This window comes from Tyto alba, unplaced genomic scaffold, assembly GCF_018691265.1.
Source record: "Tyto alba isolate M040663 unplaced genomic scaffold, T.alba_DEE_v4.0 Super-Scaffold_2, whole genome shotgun sequence".
In the NCBI taxonomy this organism is placed as follows: domain Eukaryota; kingdom Metazoa; phylum Chordata; class Aves; order Strigiformes; family Tytonidae; genus Tyto; species Tyto alba.
The window spans coordinates 34554120-34573623 of NW_024881282.1; the positions used below are offsets into that span (position 1 = coordinate 34554120).

General features: G+C 42.8%; 1 protein-coding gene across 1 annotated transcript; it reads left to right on the forward strand.

Annotated features, from left to right (window-relative positions):
• Positions 1-299: 299 nt before the first annotated feature.
• XPNPEP3 (X-prolyl aminopeptidase 3) lies at positions 300-18157 on the forward strand. The gene is made up of 10 exons (XM_032996718.2): positions 300-410; positions 2111-2227; positions 4724-5131; positions 6951-7153; positions 8004-8066; positions 9546-9659; positions 12012-12097; positions 12755-12938; positions 14426-14546; positions 15366-18157. Exons 1-10 carry the CDS (start codon positions 350-352, stop codon positions 15530-15532), a joined length of 1524 nt encoding a protein of 507 aa, XP_032852609.2. The 5' UTR covers positions 300-349; the 3' UTR covers positions 15533-18157.
• The last annotated feature ends 1347 nt before the right edge of the window (positions 18158-19504 follow it).

Sequence of the window (19504 nt, forward strand, 5' to 3'; positions counted from 1 at the left end):
TCCCACCCACCCACCCATCCATCCACCCCCGCTGCCGGCGCCCCGCCGCGGCCCGGGCTCCTCATCCCGTCCCCCCCGCGGCCGCAGCAGGCGGCCTCCGCGGGCGCCTATGCCGGAGCGGCGCCGCTCATTGGCGGCGGGGAAGGGGAAGGGGAAGGGCGGGGGGGGCGGTGCCGGGCGCCCGCCGATGGTGTCAGCGCGCGGCGCCGCGGCAGGGGAAGGTCCCGCCACGCGGGGGCCGGACCTGCGTGGGGAGGAGGAGGAGGAGGAGGAGGAAGGGGGGGGGTGCGGGTGCGGGTGCTGCGGGGGGGGGGCGCGCGCGCGCGGCCCGAGGCCGTCTCCCTTGGACATGTCGCGCCTTCCAGCCCAGCGGCTTGTCGCGGCGGTGAGGGGCTGGCGCGGCTTCTCAGGTCAGAGACTCCTCCCCTCACGCGCCGAGCTTCCCCCTCAGCGGGGCCCGCCGGGCCCTGTCCCGCCCCGCCGGGCCCTGTCCCGCCCCGCGGCCGCCCCCGGGGCTCTGGTGACGGGCTGCCCGGGGCACGCCGAGCCTTGTCGCCGCTCGGAGCCCCCTTCCCTCCCTCTCCGCTCCCCCGCCCCGGCACCGCCGGCGAGCTGCGGGGCCGCCCTGGCGTCCGTTTCGCTGTGGGCGCGAGGGGCGCGGGAAGGCGGCTCTCGCGGGGGCCAAGTTGTCGCCTCAGGCACGGTCGAATCCGAGGGAGTGAAGGGCTTAATATTTGAAAAATAAAGCAACGGCGTGGAAGGTTCCTTGCTGTCTTCACAACACTGCTTTATTTAATGCCTGTTGTGTTCTCCCGTCTCGTTGCAAGCTATCCTGTTTGTCTTCTGTGTAGGTGGAGAGAGAAACAGTGAAAACCCTCTTTAAACTGCACAAAAAGCTGTAATTATATGTCACTGCCTGGATCTCCAGACTGTTACGCCAGTCATCGCATAGTGAATGCGTTACGTTATGACTATCGGTTGTCATGCATAAGTAACCTTCAATTACCAGCTAATCATACTGGCTCCTGCAGAAAATCCACGGTCTATATGTTCTGCTATAAGTCTCCCAAGTCTCAGCTCTCTGAAAGGCAGGCAGCTGTTTTGCTTGTGTTGTGTTTGCTTGTGCTAGTGAAGAGTTGATTATCGTTTGTTCTATGAATCCAGTGCCGTGCTATGGCAGCATGAATTGATTTTGTCATAGGCACATGTTAAGTGACATAGAAGGAACTAGTTTCCAAAACATCAGCTAGTGGATGTTGGGAAGCTGATTACCATCTCTTTCCATGTGTATGATGGTTTGTCTCTGGGCACAAGCAATTCTTCAGCTGCAAAAAGTTGTGACTGAGAATTCCACAGTTGGTAAAGTTTGTGACAATTACATTTAATTTTAGCTTTTGTCTTACCATGCACACCCCCAGCTCCTAAAGGCACACTTGCAATTCTCTTTAAAACTTGTCAGCTCTGGCTGTGTGTGGATTTGGAAAAAGCATACATAAACTGTGCTTCTGAGGAACTGTTTTCAATTTGGCGAATGCTATTGTCAAATAAATTAAATACATAAACAGGGGCTCCTGAGTATCTTTCATACAGAAAAAAAAAAAAATCACATGTATAAACCTGTGGTATTTAATGGCTTCTTTGTGGCATTATTAGTAAAAAAAAAAAAAAAAGAACTGGAAAGGCCTCAAAAACTGTGTAATTGTTCCATAGGAGTGGTATTTTTGAAAACATACTCAAGCAAAGACGATATACAGGCATTGTGCTTCAAGCCCTGCAGTGTTTGAGGAAAGCAAGGGAGGAAGGGCACCAAGAGTAGAAATTGGGCACGTGCAAACCAACACAGCTTCTCTGGGTTTTCTTGCTGGATTGTCAGATTTGGCATATGTTAATTTCTTTCCATCTGTTTTATGAATATTTGATCGTTGGTTGAGTTGTGTGCACATGGTTTCATAAACTATTGTGGTACACAACAAATTGAAAAGTTAAGGAGGAATATTTATGTTATATAAGGTGAATGAATGTTGCTAAGTCAGATGACTGGAGTATAATTCTGCAGTTTGCTAATGGGAAAGGTCTTTTACCTTGACATGGTGCATTTCTTTTCCTCTAGTTTGCAAGTCATGTGCTCTCCGAAGATTTTCCATCCAGCCTGCCCAGCAGAAGAAGATTCCAAACCGGTATTTGGGCCAGCCCAGCCCCTTCACACACCCACACCTTCTCAAACCAGGTTAGGTTCACATCCTGTATGAGCCAATCATTTGTATTTTTAATTCCCTCTATTTTTCTGAGATGTTCAGAGCAACGTATTGATTTGCTGCTTCATACAGATATCCGTGATTTCAGCTGTTTATGATTAACTTTATTAGGCAGTAATTATATTTAGTACTTAACTTCCTTGTAGGAGATTATACTGATTCTAAAAATAGGCTTCACATGTAAACTTTTTACCTTTTTCTCATGGAGTGCTTGGTGTCACTGACTTGGGTACTGCAGACCTTTCATAGCAGTGACATCTTGGCAGCTCACTGTCCTGCAACTACAATACCATTTATATTAAGGGGGAAGTCCTTTGTGCAAGCTGACTGCTAGGACGCTTCCTATCCAGTGTCTTGTAGTCCACCAAATAAAGGTGTCATTCAGAAAAGAAAATCAGGGAGAGACTTACTGAGAGTTGGACACCACTTGTCTGAAGAGCATGCCCTCTTCAAGAGAGAATTCAAGCTGTGACGAAAAATGAAAAAGAGACTTGTGGTTATAAAGTTAGAAGGTAGTGATGAAAGAGAAGCTGAGGTTATGGAGTTTTATGAGATTAATGAAAATGAGCATGTATGTATGAGATGACCATGATTAAATCTAAAAAAAAAAAATGTGAGTAAAAATATATTAAAGAATTTGTCCAGGAAAATATTCTGGTTCTGTTCTTTTTCTGTAGATAGGTATACAGAGAGAACAGATGAATATATAGCCATGCACTTACATATTTAATTGTAGAATAACTCAGGTCAGAAGGGACCTCAGAAAGTTATTAGGTCTATCCTCTGCTCAAAGCTGAGCCAACTTCAATATTAGACGAAATTGCTCAGGGCACTGATTAACAGCTCACAGTAAATGAGGCTGACATTTTAAAAGTACTCACAGATGAAACTGGAGATTAATTCTAGCTACGTATAGTAATTTTCAGTTTAATAAAGGAGTAGTGTTTTCCTTAAAATAATACAACATTGTTTTATTGCAAGTATTGTTTTAAAAAGCAAATGCCTTTAAGGCAAAGAGAATTTTAAGGCCTTGCAGTCAGAAGACAATTGGTGTTCCCATGTTCCACCCTACTGCAGCCTCTAAATTTCACTGTATTCTTTGTGGTAGTTAGAAGGCTGACTGGAATGCAGAGGAGCATAGGAAATTTGCGGTATAATATTGCAGGAAGGTGGGGTCATATTGCATTAAAACCATTTCTGTGTTCTCTGTCATTTCTAGATGTACAGAGTAAAACAAATTCGGTGGGTTTGTTTTTTTCTTAAAACCCCAACTTTTATACCAAATAGGTGTTGGGGATATATGGTGTTGAAAACGTGTAAAATTTAATGCAAATACAACATATGTGGTTTTCTTAAACTCTCTTTTCAAGGAAAAACATTCTGGGTAGAACTTCCCCCTCCCACCCCACCCATTCAAGAATCCACTTACAGTACAAATAAAATTTCAGTTTTTATTCTAGAATTGTCACTGTGAGATACATTAAAGAGGAAGAATAGATCATGAAAGTAGAAAGTTAACAGTATGAATACGAAATATATGTTAAAATAGGGTATTAGCCAAAGTACTGACTGAGGCTTATATATTCATTGAAATCATAGTTAAGGAGTCTCGCATTTTTAAAAATACATACTTAAGCTGTTGCTTGTTGTTCTTCCAACTTCAGTCTGGTTTTGATGAGTATCTTCATTGCCGTACTTCTTATTCTTTGCAACTGAAGCAGTTTAAAACGTACTTTCATCTAAGAAATAGTTTGGTTAGAGTCATTAGGAATATAGTATTTAACTTTGAAAAACTCCAAGTTGTTAATCATTGAGAAAAGCTACATCGGAGTCTGATGCCAGCTTGCAGTTCGTGGTTTGTTTCTGCCTGGAATCTTGTGACTGGTTAGACTCTGCAACCTCTGTGTTTCTGCCTGATCTCCCAGTATCTGTAACACTTAATCCAGCCTTTACGGTTTAGAACTAGTTACTTTATGAGTTGACTTAGTGTGTATTTGAATAGACATTCTAGCTTTATCTGAGGAAATTAATGCTCAACCTTGGGAGGTAATCTTCTGTTCAATGTCCAGATACTATAAAACCCATCAGTTTTCAGCAGTCAAAGTCCAGTTTACCTTGCCTCTTCCCTTTTTTTCACATGTCTTTCTGAAAACATCCATCTGTTTCGGGTGTTTGTCTAAATCTACCAGGTGTTGTGGTTTCTGGTTTTGCACAGAAATGCATAACAGAAAATCCGTTTTGTTAACTAAATTTCGGTGTTTGCATGATGGAGGATTGGATTAAATGAGGATGTGCTCTAGGGATAGAAGCTGAAGAGATGCATGAGAGAGCAGTAGAAAGGCTAACGAGGGACCACGACAAAGCCATGTATCTGAAAGCATCAAGGAGTAGGCAAGAATCAGGCATGTGACTAGTAAAATACCACGAATGCCTTGAATTTCTCAATCTGATTTGTTTTGTATTTGTAGGAGAGGTAACCCCAGGATTGTCACAGGTGGAATATGCTCTTCGCCGACACAAACTGATGGCGTTGATCCAGAAGGAAGCCCATGGCTGGGATGGATTGGACCACACAGTGATTCTGCTATCTAACCCCACGTACTACATGAGCAATGATATCCCCTACGTTTTCCACCAGGACACTGACTTCCTGTATCTCTGTGGGTTCCAGGAGCCTGACAGCATCCTGGTGCTGCAGACCATTCCTGGCAAAGCACTGCCCTCCCACAAATCCATACTTTTTGTGCCTCGGAGAGATCCAAGCCGAGAGCTGTGGGATGGGCCCAGATCAGGCACAGATGGGGCGATTGCTCTCACAGGAGTAGATGAAGCTTACACCATTGAGGAGTTCAGACACTTGGTGGCCAAGCTGAAAGGTAACAAAAAATGGAAGAGGAATGAGATGAGACATGGCTTGCAGGGTCTGAATGGTATGGGTTTGAAATGCGGTCTCTAACACCAGTTCAAGACTATCATGAACTTGGGGAGGTTCAGGGGCTATGACAGTATGACAAAGACAGTTGGAAGTTCATGTTAGCTTCTTGAGGGTCACCAATGGAAATGTAGCTTTGAAAAGAATAGTTTTTCTTCCCCTCTGAATTTCTTGTGCACCCATGTGAATGCCAGTGTGCACCTCTGTGGAACATAAAGAAGAGGATAAGCAAGAGAGCATTACAAATTGTGTTACTGTTTTAGTCATATCTTTTTGCTGACAGAGCCAGAACCAGAGGAAGTATAGGAAACTTGAAGGTATTCTATTCATAATAGACTTGGAAAATGATCTACACAGGGAAGTTGTTAGTCCACTCACCTTTTTTAGCTAGATGTTGACTTCACTCTTGAAATGTGAACATTACTGTCCTTTAGACATGTTCTTCTGCACCTAACATCACCGTGTAGCTTCAATACTTATAATACAGAATGAACTTAAATGCATTATAAAATGAAGCTGAAGGCATATGACAATATAAAAAGGGCAAGTGCTTTACACAAGTAAATTCCAGTGAATTCTGGAATCTTAAATACCATCTCCGATTCTAGTTATTTTGTTTAAAAAAAGGATATATTGAAAATAGAAAAGTCACAGAAAGGGCACCAAGGATGATCAAAATTATGGAGTGTGTGTGAGATACGTGCTGGACAAGACCTACTCAGTTTGAAAAAGAGAAAACAGAAGGTAAGATATGAGAGATGTGTATGGTTATGGAAGGCACAGGAAGGATGAGTAGGAATGTTTAGTTGCTATTTTTCGTAATTTACAAACAAAGGGAACAGTGAATGAAATGATGACATGGCAGGTTTTGACACCTTTTAAGTTGTAGATCATTCATGGAATGTTTGGAATGTTAAAAATTTATAGGAATTCAGAAGTTTCTAGTTCTGTGGGGGGAGAGGTCCATGAAAAGCAGTTAATCCCTATTAAGAAGCTGCAGCCTTGAAATGAAACCAGAAGTGGGGAGGATGTGCTAAGGGAACTACTCTTTCATAAATGCCTAGTTTCTTAGAGACTTTTTGTAAGCACCTGCTAACGCCGACTGTCAACAAAGAAGGGGGGGCCTAGATAGACATTAGCTGTGACTCGGCATGGCTTTTCTATTCATTCCCATTTCAAATGCTCCTGTGGGGAGAGTGTGGGTGCTAACTGATGTTTTAAATAAATTTCCACGTAGATAAATATGTTTGTCCTTGGTAACTTCTCTGAGTGGCTGAAATAAGCAATTGTTCCCCAAAGATATTCTAAAGCGTAGTTGATAATGAGCCTGATTCCATGTGATGAGTAAAAGGTAAATTTCCTTACGGGATCAGGTGGGACAGGCTAAATGAGGGAATGGTTCAGAACATGTACCACTGCAGTGCAGTGGCTACTTAGCTTACACAAGTGCAACTTCGATACGGAAACTCTGGATCTGTGCAAGATACATATATTCAGTGATGATCGTAAAACCCAGTATTTGCATAAAAGTGGGGATTTGTTAAATCTACCTGCTATGAACTGGTAATCTTCCATATTTTCAAGAGATTGCTAGTATCCCGTGACAGTGAAGGTGTCTATATAGTCTTCAAATGCAGATTCAGAGGAAATTAGTTTCACAAATATAGCAACAGGTCTAGTTTAGGAGGCAAGAGTTTGTTCAGTATGGGGAGGACATTTCTACATTTATTTTCATCTGTGTCAGATTTTGTTTTGTATTCCAGGTGAGTCAAACATTGTTTGGTACGACTTGAAGAAACCAGTGCATACAGAGCTGCACTCTGACTACATGCAGCCCCTGGCTGAGATAAAAGCTCGGAACAAAAACCACATCCAGGGCATCCGACATCTAGTGCAAAACCTTCGGCTGATCAAATCTCCCGCAGAGATTGAAAGGATGAAGATAGCTGGACAGGTGACAGCAGAGGTATGGGGTCGTATGTTCTCCAAATGAACCAGTGCATTCCTTTAAAGAAAGAAGGGGAGCGGGCTGTTGGTGGGGTGACATGGGTTGGAAAGATGGCTTTGGTCTAATCCGTTACTGAACTGCTGTGTCTCAGCCATCGGCTGGGCTCAGCTCCCTCTACATGACAGGGAGAAACAGGAAGACTGCTTGGACTACCAGCTTCTCTCAGTTAGTGTAACTCCAGTGAAGACAAGCCAGCAGCTGTTTGACTTTGTTTAACAGCAGTATCTGTTCAGGAAAAGGGCTAGCCTCTTCATTCATGCCAGTTTCTCCTCTCTTTCCTCACATAATTTTCTTTCCCATTTATCCTGTTGATTTTGAGGAGACAGGATTTCGGGAACACATTATACCTGTGTATGTCTCCATATTCCCCCTTCTCCCTCAAATACCATTTGAACTCATTGGCCAGTTTTAAACAAACCTGACAGATACCTCAAATGCAGTTATGTTTTTGTAGATATTATTAAAATAACCAAACAGAAAAGAGAGACACAGCTTGTCCTTCTCTGAAGGAAGAGCTACGTGAGGCAATCCATAGGTGAGACAACTTCTAAAATGCCATCCCATGGGATCAGCTTCAATCATCTAATCCTTTTTCAAAAACTAGAGTCAGTCATCCCCTAAATATAGTTTCACAGGGAACAGAACTTACTTGGTTCTAGTCTTCACAACACTGTTTTCAGCGGCCTCTGGTTCCTGTGTTCTGGGCCAGCTGATTTTAGGCCTTCCTCAAAAGACAGCAGTAGAAAAAAAAAAAACTTCCCTCAAGTTCAGACTCCTTTGCCAATTGGAAAGCTCTTCTTTTTCATAGGCTTTCATGGAGACAATGTTTGCCAGTAAATCCCCAGTGGATGAGGCCTTTCTGTATGCAAAGGTGAGTACTTTGTGAATGGAGGTAAGATGAAGGGGTGGATGTTGTTTATCCTTCCAAGAGACTAGAAACATCAGATCTCTCTATGATGTGCTCCCCACTGTAGCACATTTCTCCTTTACCTAGCTCTCATGGTTCCTAGGACGCGTGGAAAAGTCAGTGTGAGGAATTCTTCAACTGTGCTTCCTGTATTACTGAAGGAACATAGTGGTTGTCTATCTGCTATTGATGTCTTTTTCTACTGTATTTAAATACAAAACCTGTAAAACAATCAGAGATATAGTTATTGACTTATTCTCTAATATAGTTCTGTTGTACAGAATTTAAGGAGTTATAACACCTATTTGTAAAGCCTACTTCTCTTACTGCATCGGATTACCACAATTATCTTGAAGCAGTGTAGATGCCTCTCAGTTACAAAATAAGGACTAATTGGCCTGCACATTTGGTAAGGAATTGCAGTGAGATGCCTGTTTGAGAAACTTCAGCAGGATTTGACCTTCTGTTACGACATAGATAGGCCTGTGCTGACATGGCACTGAGCAGCAGTACTGACTTGTAAAGAAAATTATTTTAATTGAAGTGTATTTTACAGATCAAACTTTCACTCCAGATCAGGATCATAAAACCTACTCTACTATATGTAGGCATCCTGAAGTGTTCGGTCCCATGCGGTTTTGGTGATTATAGAAAAGACATGTTGTTAAAATACTGAGGTTATAGAGGGTCTTTATAGATGTAAGTTTATTAATTTCCATGCTTTCATCATCCTTATTACTCAAAAGGGTAAAGATCTTGAGGTTTACAATTTCCTCTCCTCCCCTCCCCTCCCCTCCTCTCCCCTCCCTTCCCCTCCCCTCCCCTCCCTTCCCTTTTTCCTTCACTTTTCTTTTCTTCCCTCCCTCCCCCTCTCCCTATCCCTCTCCCTCTCCTCTCCCCCTCCTCTCCTTTTCCTTTCCTTTCCCTCAAACATCAAAGAAGTGCATGCTTTCAAACCTTCCAAGTTCAACAGAGTCATGAAAATAAATACTGCTGTAAATATGCTGGTGCTTTGTAATTTTGAAAGACAACAAGAAGACATGACTGTTGTCATGCTGACATTTAGGATCTTTGAAAATTTGAAAAATTGTATGGTACCTAAGAGTATTACTTTATATAAGAACAAATCCTCACCTGGATTTGTCACAATGTATTGAGTGTTTGATACAGTACTGAACAGCTTGCACCAGAAAGAGCTTCCATGGGACAAAATGCAGGCTCAAAACACTCTCTTGAAAAGTGGATTGGTTTGTATTTTTTTTTTCTCCAGTGTTCTTGGAAAACCTTCAAGGTTGCTTTCATTTAGTGAACTCACTTTCCCGTTTCACTTTGTGTTGTACAAATTAAGAAAACAGTTGTAGGACATGAATTATAATAGCCCCAGGGCACTTATTCACCTGAATCAGCACTAACGATCTCCTCCTCTCTGAATTGGTATTCCAGTTTGAATTCGAGTGCCGGTCTCGTGGTGCTGACATCTTGGCGTACCCCCCTGTTGTTGCTGGTGGCAACAGATCAAACACTTTGCACTATGTGAAGAACAATCAGCTCATCAAGGTAAACCATATGCTGTCCCATAACTTAAAATGCAGTGCTGTGACACACTGTCCCCATATGCATCCCCTAGCTGCTCTTTGTTTTGACTTAATGAAAACACTTACATATATTCAAGTGAGCAGGGAAGGGAATCCTGCCCTGGTTAGTTTTGCATTCAGTGACAGATTAACTTCATCTAATCTCTTTCTCCCTTCTTTGCACTTGCTGCAGTTTCTTCTGAACAGTGGAAGGACTTGCAAACAAGCCTGCAAATAACTTAATTTAGCGAGCATGCCTGCTACCACACCGTGTGCAGCCGTGTGCAGTGCTTGGTGGGTTGCTCACCTCACAAAAGAGAGGGACTACTGCAGCAGGCAGAGTGAAGGCACCATGGTGACCTTCTGCTGTCACTTCCACTGCTTCACCTCGCTTTGCAACATGAGGTGCTCTGGCAGAGCTGAGAAGCATTTTGGACTCCATGTAGGCCAACAAAGCAGGGAAGGGGAACAAGGATGGAAAGGATCAGCGTTAAATATTGAGCGGTGAATTAGATGGCTGTAGGTAAATTAATGTGTTTTGTGGTATTTTGAGGATTCACATTATTGAATTGAACCCTCTCCAGCTTTCCTGACAGTACACCTTTAGATTCAGATAAGTATTTTCAGAAGCAGTATTCCCCCACTGTTCTACTCATGATTCACTTTTCAGAGGAACATATTTTTCCTCTGTCTTAATGCAGGATGAAACTTTCCACTAGCATTGTCTTTTCTTGAAGCTGGCATGCTAGCAGACATTGAAATGATCTGCAGAGACAGACATACAAAAGATATGACAGGCTGCTTTTGGCAGAAAGAAGCCTCCTTTGTTGTACTGTCATCCAAGGTCAGGCGTGCTCATGTAACTCCAGTTGCTTCTGTTAAAGTTGTTCAGTTAAATGACTGTCACTTGGTTTTTTTCAAAACCATTAAGTAGGAGGTTAAACCCGTAAACTTTTCCTTTGTGTGCTATTTCATACGGATCTTGTTGCCAAATAGGCTAACCCAGTGTCTAATTTGGAAGGTATCTGAAGGTCGCTTATGGCTTCATGTGGACTTCATTCAGTCCACCACTTAGTGGACTCAGCTTTAAAGAAAGAGGACAAGATGCATGACATAAGGCACTTACTGGACAAGCAAACCACAGGCTGAATTCCCTTAGACAATAAATTGTTACTTATGTAATTGCTTGGAAGAGGGCAAGTGCTATAATTTCATGTTTTACTTAAAGAATTGAATGACCTATTCTGAAAAAGTTAAAAATACAATTTAAATGGATAATTAATAGCCTGTCTATTCAGTGGGATAGTGAGATCTGGCCAGTGCTAGTTTATCTACTGTGTAAGTGTTTGTGGAGCTTTACTGTACACAATGATAGTAGCTAGCACTAAAGGTGGTGCTAGCAGTGAAATTCTGCTTCTTATTTTTTCCCTGAACGTGCTAGAATAATATTCTTGATCATTCCTCGTCATGGCTGCTGGCACAGTCCTGGATCTCTGGAGTGAATCTCTATAAAAGGTCTTGGATTACATATAGTGTAAATCCATAGAGAATTTAAACTTCACAGATCTCGCTGCTAGCCCCTTTAAAGAGGGAAAGCAAGGCAGTGATTTTGCTCTGGCCCTTTGTCTTTTTTGTGGGGCTTTTTGGAAGATGTGCAATCAGTGATTTAATTGACGTGGAACAATTTTGCTGAAGTGAATTGGAGGTTCACATCTCCAAAAGTTTTTTCTTCATCACCAGGTAGACTCAGAAGTGTATCTTAGAGCAGTCAAGAATGTCCAGAAGAAAACAGGAAAGATAGTACAAGCTATTTGATAGTGCATTTACAGTAGCGATACACTGTCAGAGAACTGATTTTGCTGAGTCTTCTTACCTTGTGACAAGGCTAAATCTTTAGCTGTTAGTGTTCTTGTGAGTAGCTCAGAAATCTATTGTTTTTTTGCGGAAACCCTTCTGTCTCAGTCACGAGCAGAGAAATTCCAGTGAAAGGAGTCACTGGTGTAATTTGCTGGAGTAAACAGTCCAGGTGTGAATGGGACTGATGTCTCAGAGATCAAAATAGTTCAAGGAAAATGTGGTTTTTTACTCCAACATGTTTGAAAATCAGCATGTTAAGAGTTCAGGCTGTAGACTACCCTGCAGAGAAACAATCCAACTGGAATAGCCTATTTATAAACAGTAGCACCTGAAGGGGTGTTCTGCAAAAGGAATTCACATCTCTGCAACTGCTTTGCAAAAATAAATACATAATCCTCTTTCCTGCTGTCAGACAGAAAAAACAAATCAGTTAATAGACAGACTGACCCACAGGGCATTTTTGCCTGTTATTCTCCAGGATGGTGAACTGGTCTTGCTAGATGGTGGATGTGAGTCTTCCTGCTACGTAAGTGACATCACACGTACCTGGCCCATCAATGGAAGGTATGCTGCAATAAGGCTGTTTTGAAGAACTTTGAGAAGGTCTTAAATAATTGATGGATTGAGTGTATGTGTGTTTAATCTCTGTGAGTAGTTTTTAACATGTCCCATTCTGTGGTTCTTCAGAGTAATCAAATTACATAAACTTATCTTTCAGCATGAGAAGCTGTATTCCCCACTGCCTCATTAATTACTGCATGAATATGTGCGATTACTGCTTTTTTTAGCTATTACAGCATGCTTAAAGTGCAGAGGATGCTTTTGTGCATTCAGCTGTGGCTGGCTCTGGTTGTATGTAAGAAAACAGGAGTTTAGTTGACCTGTACATGGCTCTGTCAGTTGTGAATTTGCTGATGTGGTGTCCCTGTGGTTGTGTTTGACTCCTGTATGTTTCGGCTCAAGTGCATTCTTTTTCCTGCAGTTGCTTTGCCTTGCTTTGTTTTGGGGTTCAGTTGTCAGCTGAGTAACCCTGCCTCTACCCAGTGTATTGAAGGGCATGTTGAAGTGATGCCTTGTCTGGTATTTCATATAAGGAGCCAGTTGCTTTCCTTTCTGACTTCCCCTACTCCAACACCGAACTGAATCTCTCCCCAAAATAGGTTCTGGGTAGAGGTTTAATTGTGAGAAATGTCCTTTGTTCCTTTTCTCAATGGTTTTCAGGTTCACCAAACCCCAGGCAGAACTCTATCAGGCTGTCCTGGATATCCAGAAGTCCTGCCTGAGCCTCTGCTCCCCAGGTGTAAGTCTAGAAAATATCTACAGCCTCATGCTGAGCCTTATTGGACAGAAACTGAAAGAGTTGGGGATCCTGAAGAGCAGCATCACTGAGAGCCACTTCTTCAAGGTGCTTGAAGTTTTTTTTACTCCAGCTGCCCCCTACTAGGCCTGACTGTTTTCTCCTTGGGTTGTGTTAGTGGCTTTTGTTTGGCTCAGGAGTATGCTTTTGAGATGCATCTTCTAATTGTTGCCACACACTCTGCTTTAATTCATGTTACGGACTTATCTCAGCACAGGGCTGGATTTCTCTCAGACAAGGCTAAACTTGAAGATGTGTTTCAGCCATTCACTGTGCAATTTGGTCTAAAGCAACCCCCCAGTCTTATATGCACACAGTGTGAACATTTGTTCTTTGGCACTTGCTATTTCACCCTGCAGATCTGTTCCCATTAGTCTGCACTACTTGTTAAGTGTAGATGCAGCTTTAGAGTACCCACAAAAGGGACCTGTAGAGACATTCACACAACATTGTGGGTCCAGAGCTGGCTGCAGGCAGTCATAGTTTTGTGATCTATTTAACATAGCATAAATCTGCAGCGCCACCAAAAGGTGCAGCCTATTCCTCTCAGTCATTCCGCCTGCTGCCTCTTCTGCACTGTTTTGTGTCAGTATTGGAGTTCACAGAGCTATCTGGTGAATGAGGCTGGGAAACTGGTCTGCCTTAGAGCTGAACCTGCAGATAAAATAGGATTGGTTTGCAGTTAGAGAAGTTTACCCAGTCCCACTCACTGCAAACCTGCATGATTGCTGATGCCAACACAAGAAAGATGGCAGAACCAGGTGATGGAACTACCCCTTTGGCAGCAGGACAGATTTCTGCCAGGTTTAGTTGTACATCAGAGCAATAACAGTACAAGTTCTTGCCTGTGAACGGAGGCTATCATGCCGGTTTCTCTCGGCAGGCGGCAGCATAGCCAGATGAGACCAGCATCTGCAGCTCAGTCCCCAGTGAATATGAGGAGCGTGGGGCAGAGGGGAAATTAGCTCTTTGATTCCTCCTGACAAGGAGCTCCTCTCTGAAGGGAGCGGGGTTAGGATGATGTGGGGCAGAGACAGTGCCCTGTAGAGGCAGATTAAAATCCTGCTGTAGCTGCTGAGTAAAATCAGCACAGCATGTGCTCTGTTGTGCATAGAATGCCTCTTTGCCACATCACGTAGCGGCTGCATCAGCTGCTTCTGTTTGTGAGGGTCTGCTGATGGGAGCAACACAGGGCTTGGGTGTTTAAGGGATGGAAAGGGTTGGGACAGCAAAGCTCAGTGAGTTGAAAACTAAATTCTTGCTTGACATGCTGAAGTGGTGATGGGCTTGGGCTATTCTTTTCAGTGAGGGTAAAGGCAGTCTGCAATATGCTCATAATAGGCAGCTGGTATTGGTGGCTTTTGAGGGCCATCCAGTTCTGGCAAATGGAAGACAGCCTCTGGTGACCTAGTCATGCAGTAAGATTGCTAGTCAAGCACATGACTGTTCTGTCTCTTCTCCCCATCTTTTGTATTGGAACAAGAGGTTGGGGTGTGTTTAATTGACTCCATGACACTTGTTTTGTCTTCTGCTAGGCTGTTCAAAAGTACTGCCCGCATCATGTGGGCCATTACTTGGGCATGGATGTTCATGATACCCCAGATATGTCCCGATCGCTCCCGCTCCAGCCAGGCATGGTGATAACCATTGAACCAGGTAAAAAGCAATGCAGTCAGTGGTGGACAAAAACATGCCAGCACTAAGGATAACAGGATTGCTTTAAGTTGTAAGTTGATCCCTCAGGCCAAAGCATTCAAGTCCTTTCTGGTGAAATTGAAAATGATTACAGTATTAGAAAACCGTATTTCCTTCCCAAACACAGCCAAGATAACAAATTATGGGAGTAAACCGTCAGAAAGTGTCTGTGCAGCAGAAGGCAAAGTGGTATAGACCTCAAACTGCTACTGTTTGACCCACAGCAGCGCAGGTCAATTGCAGTGCAGAGAAGCAGGCTAAATTCACTTGTGCTGTGTTCTGTATTACTGTGACTAAACTACTACCAGTCACTGGTAGTGTAAGTCTCAAGCACTGCAGTCTGCGATTACAGCCATTCACAACTTAGCTTTGCAAATTAGGCATTTCAAGATGAATCTTTCTTTCTGCTTGTCACTGGATTTGGAGCTGTCAGTTGGAAACTGCTATTTAATGCTTGGCTCTTCTCTCTCTCTATTCAGAACATTGTTAAAATCATCACTGTGAGCATAGCATCGAGAGCAAGAAGTGCAGAAAAGCCAGCTGTAATTGTGGAGGTTTTTATTAACATGCTAGTGTCTGTAGGCACTAAGGGAGACTTTCCTTTCTTAGCCCATCAACTTCCATGAGTGAAGGGAAAGAGTATCTTTCCTTATTAAAAATTTTTAGGATCAAACTCATGTTATGATGTTGAAAATCTAGTCTTGCTCTCATGGTTGTGCAGTAAGGGAAAGGAGTTATTCTGGAGAGTGTTGTATGTTACAATTCCCTTCCTTCTTTCAGGCATTTATGTCCCTGAGGATGATGTGAGTGCCCCGGAGAGGTTTCGTGGCATTGGTGTACGCATTGAGGATGATGTTGTGATAACAGAGGATGCACCTCTCATCTTGTCTGCTGATTGTCCCAAGGAGATCTACCACATCGAGCAGCTCTGTGGCCGCAGCTCATGATGCCCCTTCCCTGCCTCTTGCATCCTCCTCAGGAGACACAGCCCTCCAGGGATACAGATCCCTGTAGCTGGCTGTAGTTGTCAAGTGGTGGAGGGTGTGGACAGTTGATGGCTGTTTCCAAGACTGGGGCTGGGAAGTGGAATGCAAAAGGCTTTAGGGATGAAAAAGCATAGCAACCTTTTCTGTGTGCATTTTCCTTCTGATTTGATTAGTGCTGATGTTGAGCTGTTGTAGGACACAGGAGTGGATTCATCCCTCTGCTTTGTGGATCCATCTGTTCTGGTGCCCTTGGAGAGATGAATTTTGTCAGTGCTGTCATCAGGACTTCTGCCTGGTCCCCCTCCAGATGCATAGGTGTAACTGCTGAGACCAGGGCCCCATTTTTTCCCCTTTAGCAGTAGTTTCACAACAGTTAGATTTTTAAAATGAAGCTTTGATAAATGCTGGTTTGGGGGAATAAAGTGTGTCAGACGGCTTTGATTTTTATAGAGCCCTGGAAGGAGGGGTTTTGGTAGTCAGAAAGATGGGTTTAGTTGGGAGATAGTTTTATCTGAAGCCTACTCTATTTGTATTTTAAGGGTAAGGATGTGTTTGGGCCTTGTTCAGGAATATGCAAAATAAGCCAACAGCAGGGAAAAACATCTCCTCTGGTCTTTCAGCTTATTGTAGTGTTTGGTAATTTCAGAAAGGACAGATAGGGCTCAGGAGGTTGGACACACCCATTCTTGCTGTTTTCCACATTCCCTTCTTTTTGTCCCAAACATCCATTCCAGTCTCCTGTTCTGAGCCCACCTCTATCCTGGGAAGTAGGGCCGTGTTGACTGTGCTGGATTCCACTGGTGAGTTACTGGTTGGCACCTAGATGTGAGGTGTCCTATTCTGGGACAGTCACACCACCTCTCTGGCTTATGCTGTAAGTACCAGCAACCTCAGCAGTGCATTTTTGAAGAGGCTGCCCTATGACTAGTCTCGAGTCTATGCAACTTCTATACAGAATTTTCAAAACACCGAGGGCATGATCATAGCTGCCTTTTGGGTTTTGACAAGTGCAGTCAGTAATTAATGCTCTGTGATAGCTGCAAATGTGATTAGGGGCTATGAGGGATGAAGAGTAAAGAGAAGGGTTGTCTTCCCTCAACATCAGTCTACCACCCAGGCCACTGTATGCAGTAGTAAATACACGTACCAGAGGCAAACATGGCATCTGTGTAGTTACTGAAAATGTTTTGACAAACAGCTCTTTAACATGTTGGAAAATTACCTCTCATCCGTGCATCTCCTGTTATTTATGCTTGCTGTTGCATCATATCATCTTACTTCCTTTATTTTTCTTACTTCCAGTATTTTTCATCTGTTATTCTCAATTTTCTTTCTTTTTCTCTTCCTATATTGTCTATTTTTGACCCACTGTAATGTCACTGCATCCTAACCCACATTGCTTTCTAATCAATGTCACTGACTCTTTCCAGGTGTGCCATAATTTCCCACAGTGGATCTAGTCGGAACCATGTTGGGGAGGTAGTCAGGGTTTCTGAGTTCAACCTCTGGCTCTGTTGCTGTGTAACCTCTAGAAAAATCTGCTTTTTTTTCTTCTTTTTTTATTTTATTTTCGCTTAGTGAAGGCCAGATGGACAGTGTCCTGCATCTCTCACTGCTTTTAATGGGAGCTGGGTGCATGCAATGTGGTTTGAATTTGCCACTTGAAATACAGACGACATGTCATCATTTTATTTTTTAAATATGACAGAAAGCAAATACTTTTACAGAGTAGCAAGGTTCACCTATTTCAGAGAGTCTGCTAATCTTTGATGGAAGCCTTTGTAACATGCTCATGTGTTACAGTGATACGTACAGTGTAAATTGTTAGAAGGAAGGCTTGTTAAGTGTGGAGACAGAACTGATGAATGGTTTTGATGTTGTTCTGATCTGTACCGCATTTGTTGTTCCAATTACACCTGTTAGAGCCATGTCAGATGGGACAAATCTTGGATTTTGGAACTATGTAAGCAGCTTAAAATAACATTAACCTGAGAGCTACATGTGTGTGCCAATCTGCACATCTGCCCATGTACCTAACAGAGTTAATGATTGTACTTACTGTAAATAAGCCTTTGAAATACATATAAAAAAGTTATTTTTAAAATAAAACCATTTGTAGAAAGTCATTTCTTGGGCCATCCAGTTGCATGGCTGGGCTGTTGAGTAGATATAAGCACTTCCAGAAAGAGCATTATTTTTCAGAGAGATTTCTAAGTTATCTGTAACCTATCTTGGACTTGAAATAACATTGTCAAATGTATGCACACTCTTAATTCCTGCTCCTCAGGAAAATCCTGCAACTTGCAAACACCAGTAGATCTTAGGAATGTTGCAGATTAATGTTTCTGTCAGTAAAGAAGTGTTTGTGACTCTGCTGAGTGGGGTGTATTGGATCTGCTTGGGCTGCTCTGCTCCACCGTGCTAAGTGTGTCTGGTTTAGGCTGTGCATTGCGCCGTTTTCTGTAATTCCTCCACAGCACTCAGCCACTTCTTCAGCATAAACTGCTGCTAATGTTTTGAATCTGTTGTTCCATGTAAAGAAGAGTGCATTTTGCAGAATATATTAAATTTGAGTCTTAACCTAAATTTTTTAAGGTTTTTTCTCACTTGTTGCAGAGGTGGATAATCAGAGTATCATCTGGCACCTACACACGTGCTGCAGTGTCCCTCGAATACAACCAAATCCATTAATATTTTCCATGACCTTCATCAAGAAACTCTAAAGAATCCCTTCTCTGGCTGCACGTACCCGTGGCGTACCTCCATAATGGCCTGTCCCATACTGCCAAATTTACGATCTCTCTCTGCCACAGAAGAGCTTCCTCGTTCCAACCACTTGGGTGCAGGAGCAGCTCTCAGTGGCAGCACAAGTTGCCAGCTGCTTGGTGAAAGCCGTTGGTAGGATCGCTGGAAGTGAAAGAGAAATGGAGGCATAGGCAAGTTCAGTCAGGGAGACATTTTATGGCCACTATGGCACAGGTCTTAAGGGCATCAGAGTGCAAGAGAAAATTAGAGTCATCCATCCCTGTGAAGAAGTTGCTTTGCTTTTAGAGGAAGCCCAGGAGGCTTTTCTTGGCTTTCCCATTTCACCTCCTACCAGGGGTCTGCCTTGCCTTGCAGAGAACTAGTTAGTAGTAAAGTCCTGTTGCTAAAGTACAGTCTGAGCAGAGGTGCTAATTTGCAAATATACTTCTGTCATCAAAGTGAAAAGAAATCTGGCATTTAACACAATTTGGCATTCTATCTCTGTTATCTGTGAAAAATACAATATGTCTTTCCTAAAATTGCATTCATTATTTTGCAAAAGAACCTGATGGTGTAGGAAAAATCAAACTGAGGGAGCACATAAAAGAGAATGAAGATGGAGGTTTTCGGGAATGTACAGTGCAATATAGAAGATTCAGGAGAAAGGTGTGATTTGGAGCTACGGGGATATGTGCAGGTGGGTGTGAGAGCAAGGAGAGAACAACAGCATATAAAATGGCTGTTCAGTACGTTGTCAGAGTGGTGCGATAGCTCTAGGAAACTGGTTATGCTAACCAGGAGACCCTGATTGATTTGTCCTACTCAGGAGGGGGCAACAAAGGAGTCAGACTGTATTGATGAATTTGGTCTTAGCAGTTAGTTTAATTATTTCTTTTAAAAATCAATAGAATTATCACATGAGAAAGTTTTCTGGAGTTTCATGTTATTGATCATGTGACATCTTAAATAATGTGAAGGGGGGAAAAGTATGTTTCTAGGCAAAATCATTATGATGGAGGGAGCAAGGCTGAGTTTACATGCTCTTATGCTACCCAAATTACTGCTATGCAAATTTAGTAATTACTCCCAGGAGAATTACCATAAAGCAAAAAGAGTTAGGGTTAAACTTAGAAAAAAATCTGTATGAGAAAAATGACAAAAAAAGCTTTAATTATGATGAGATGCTTA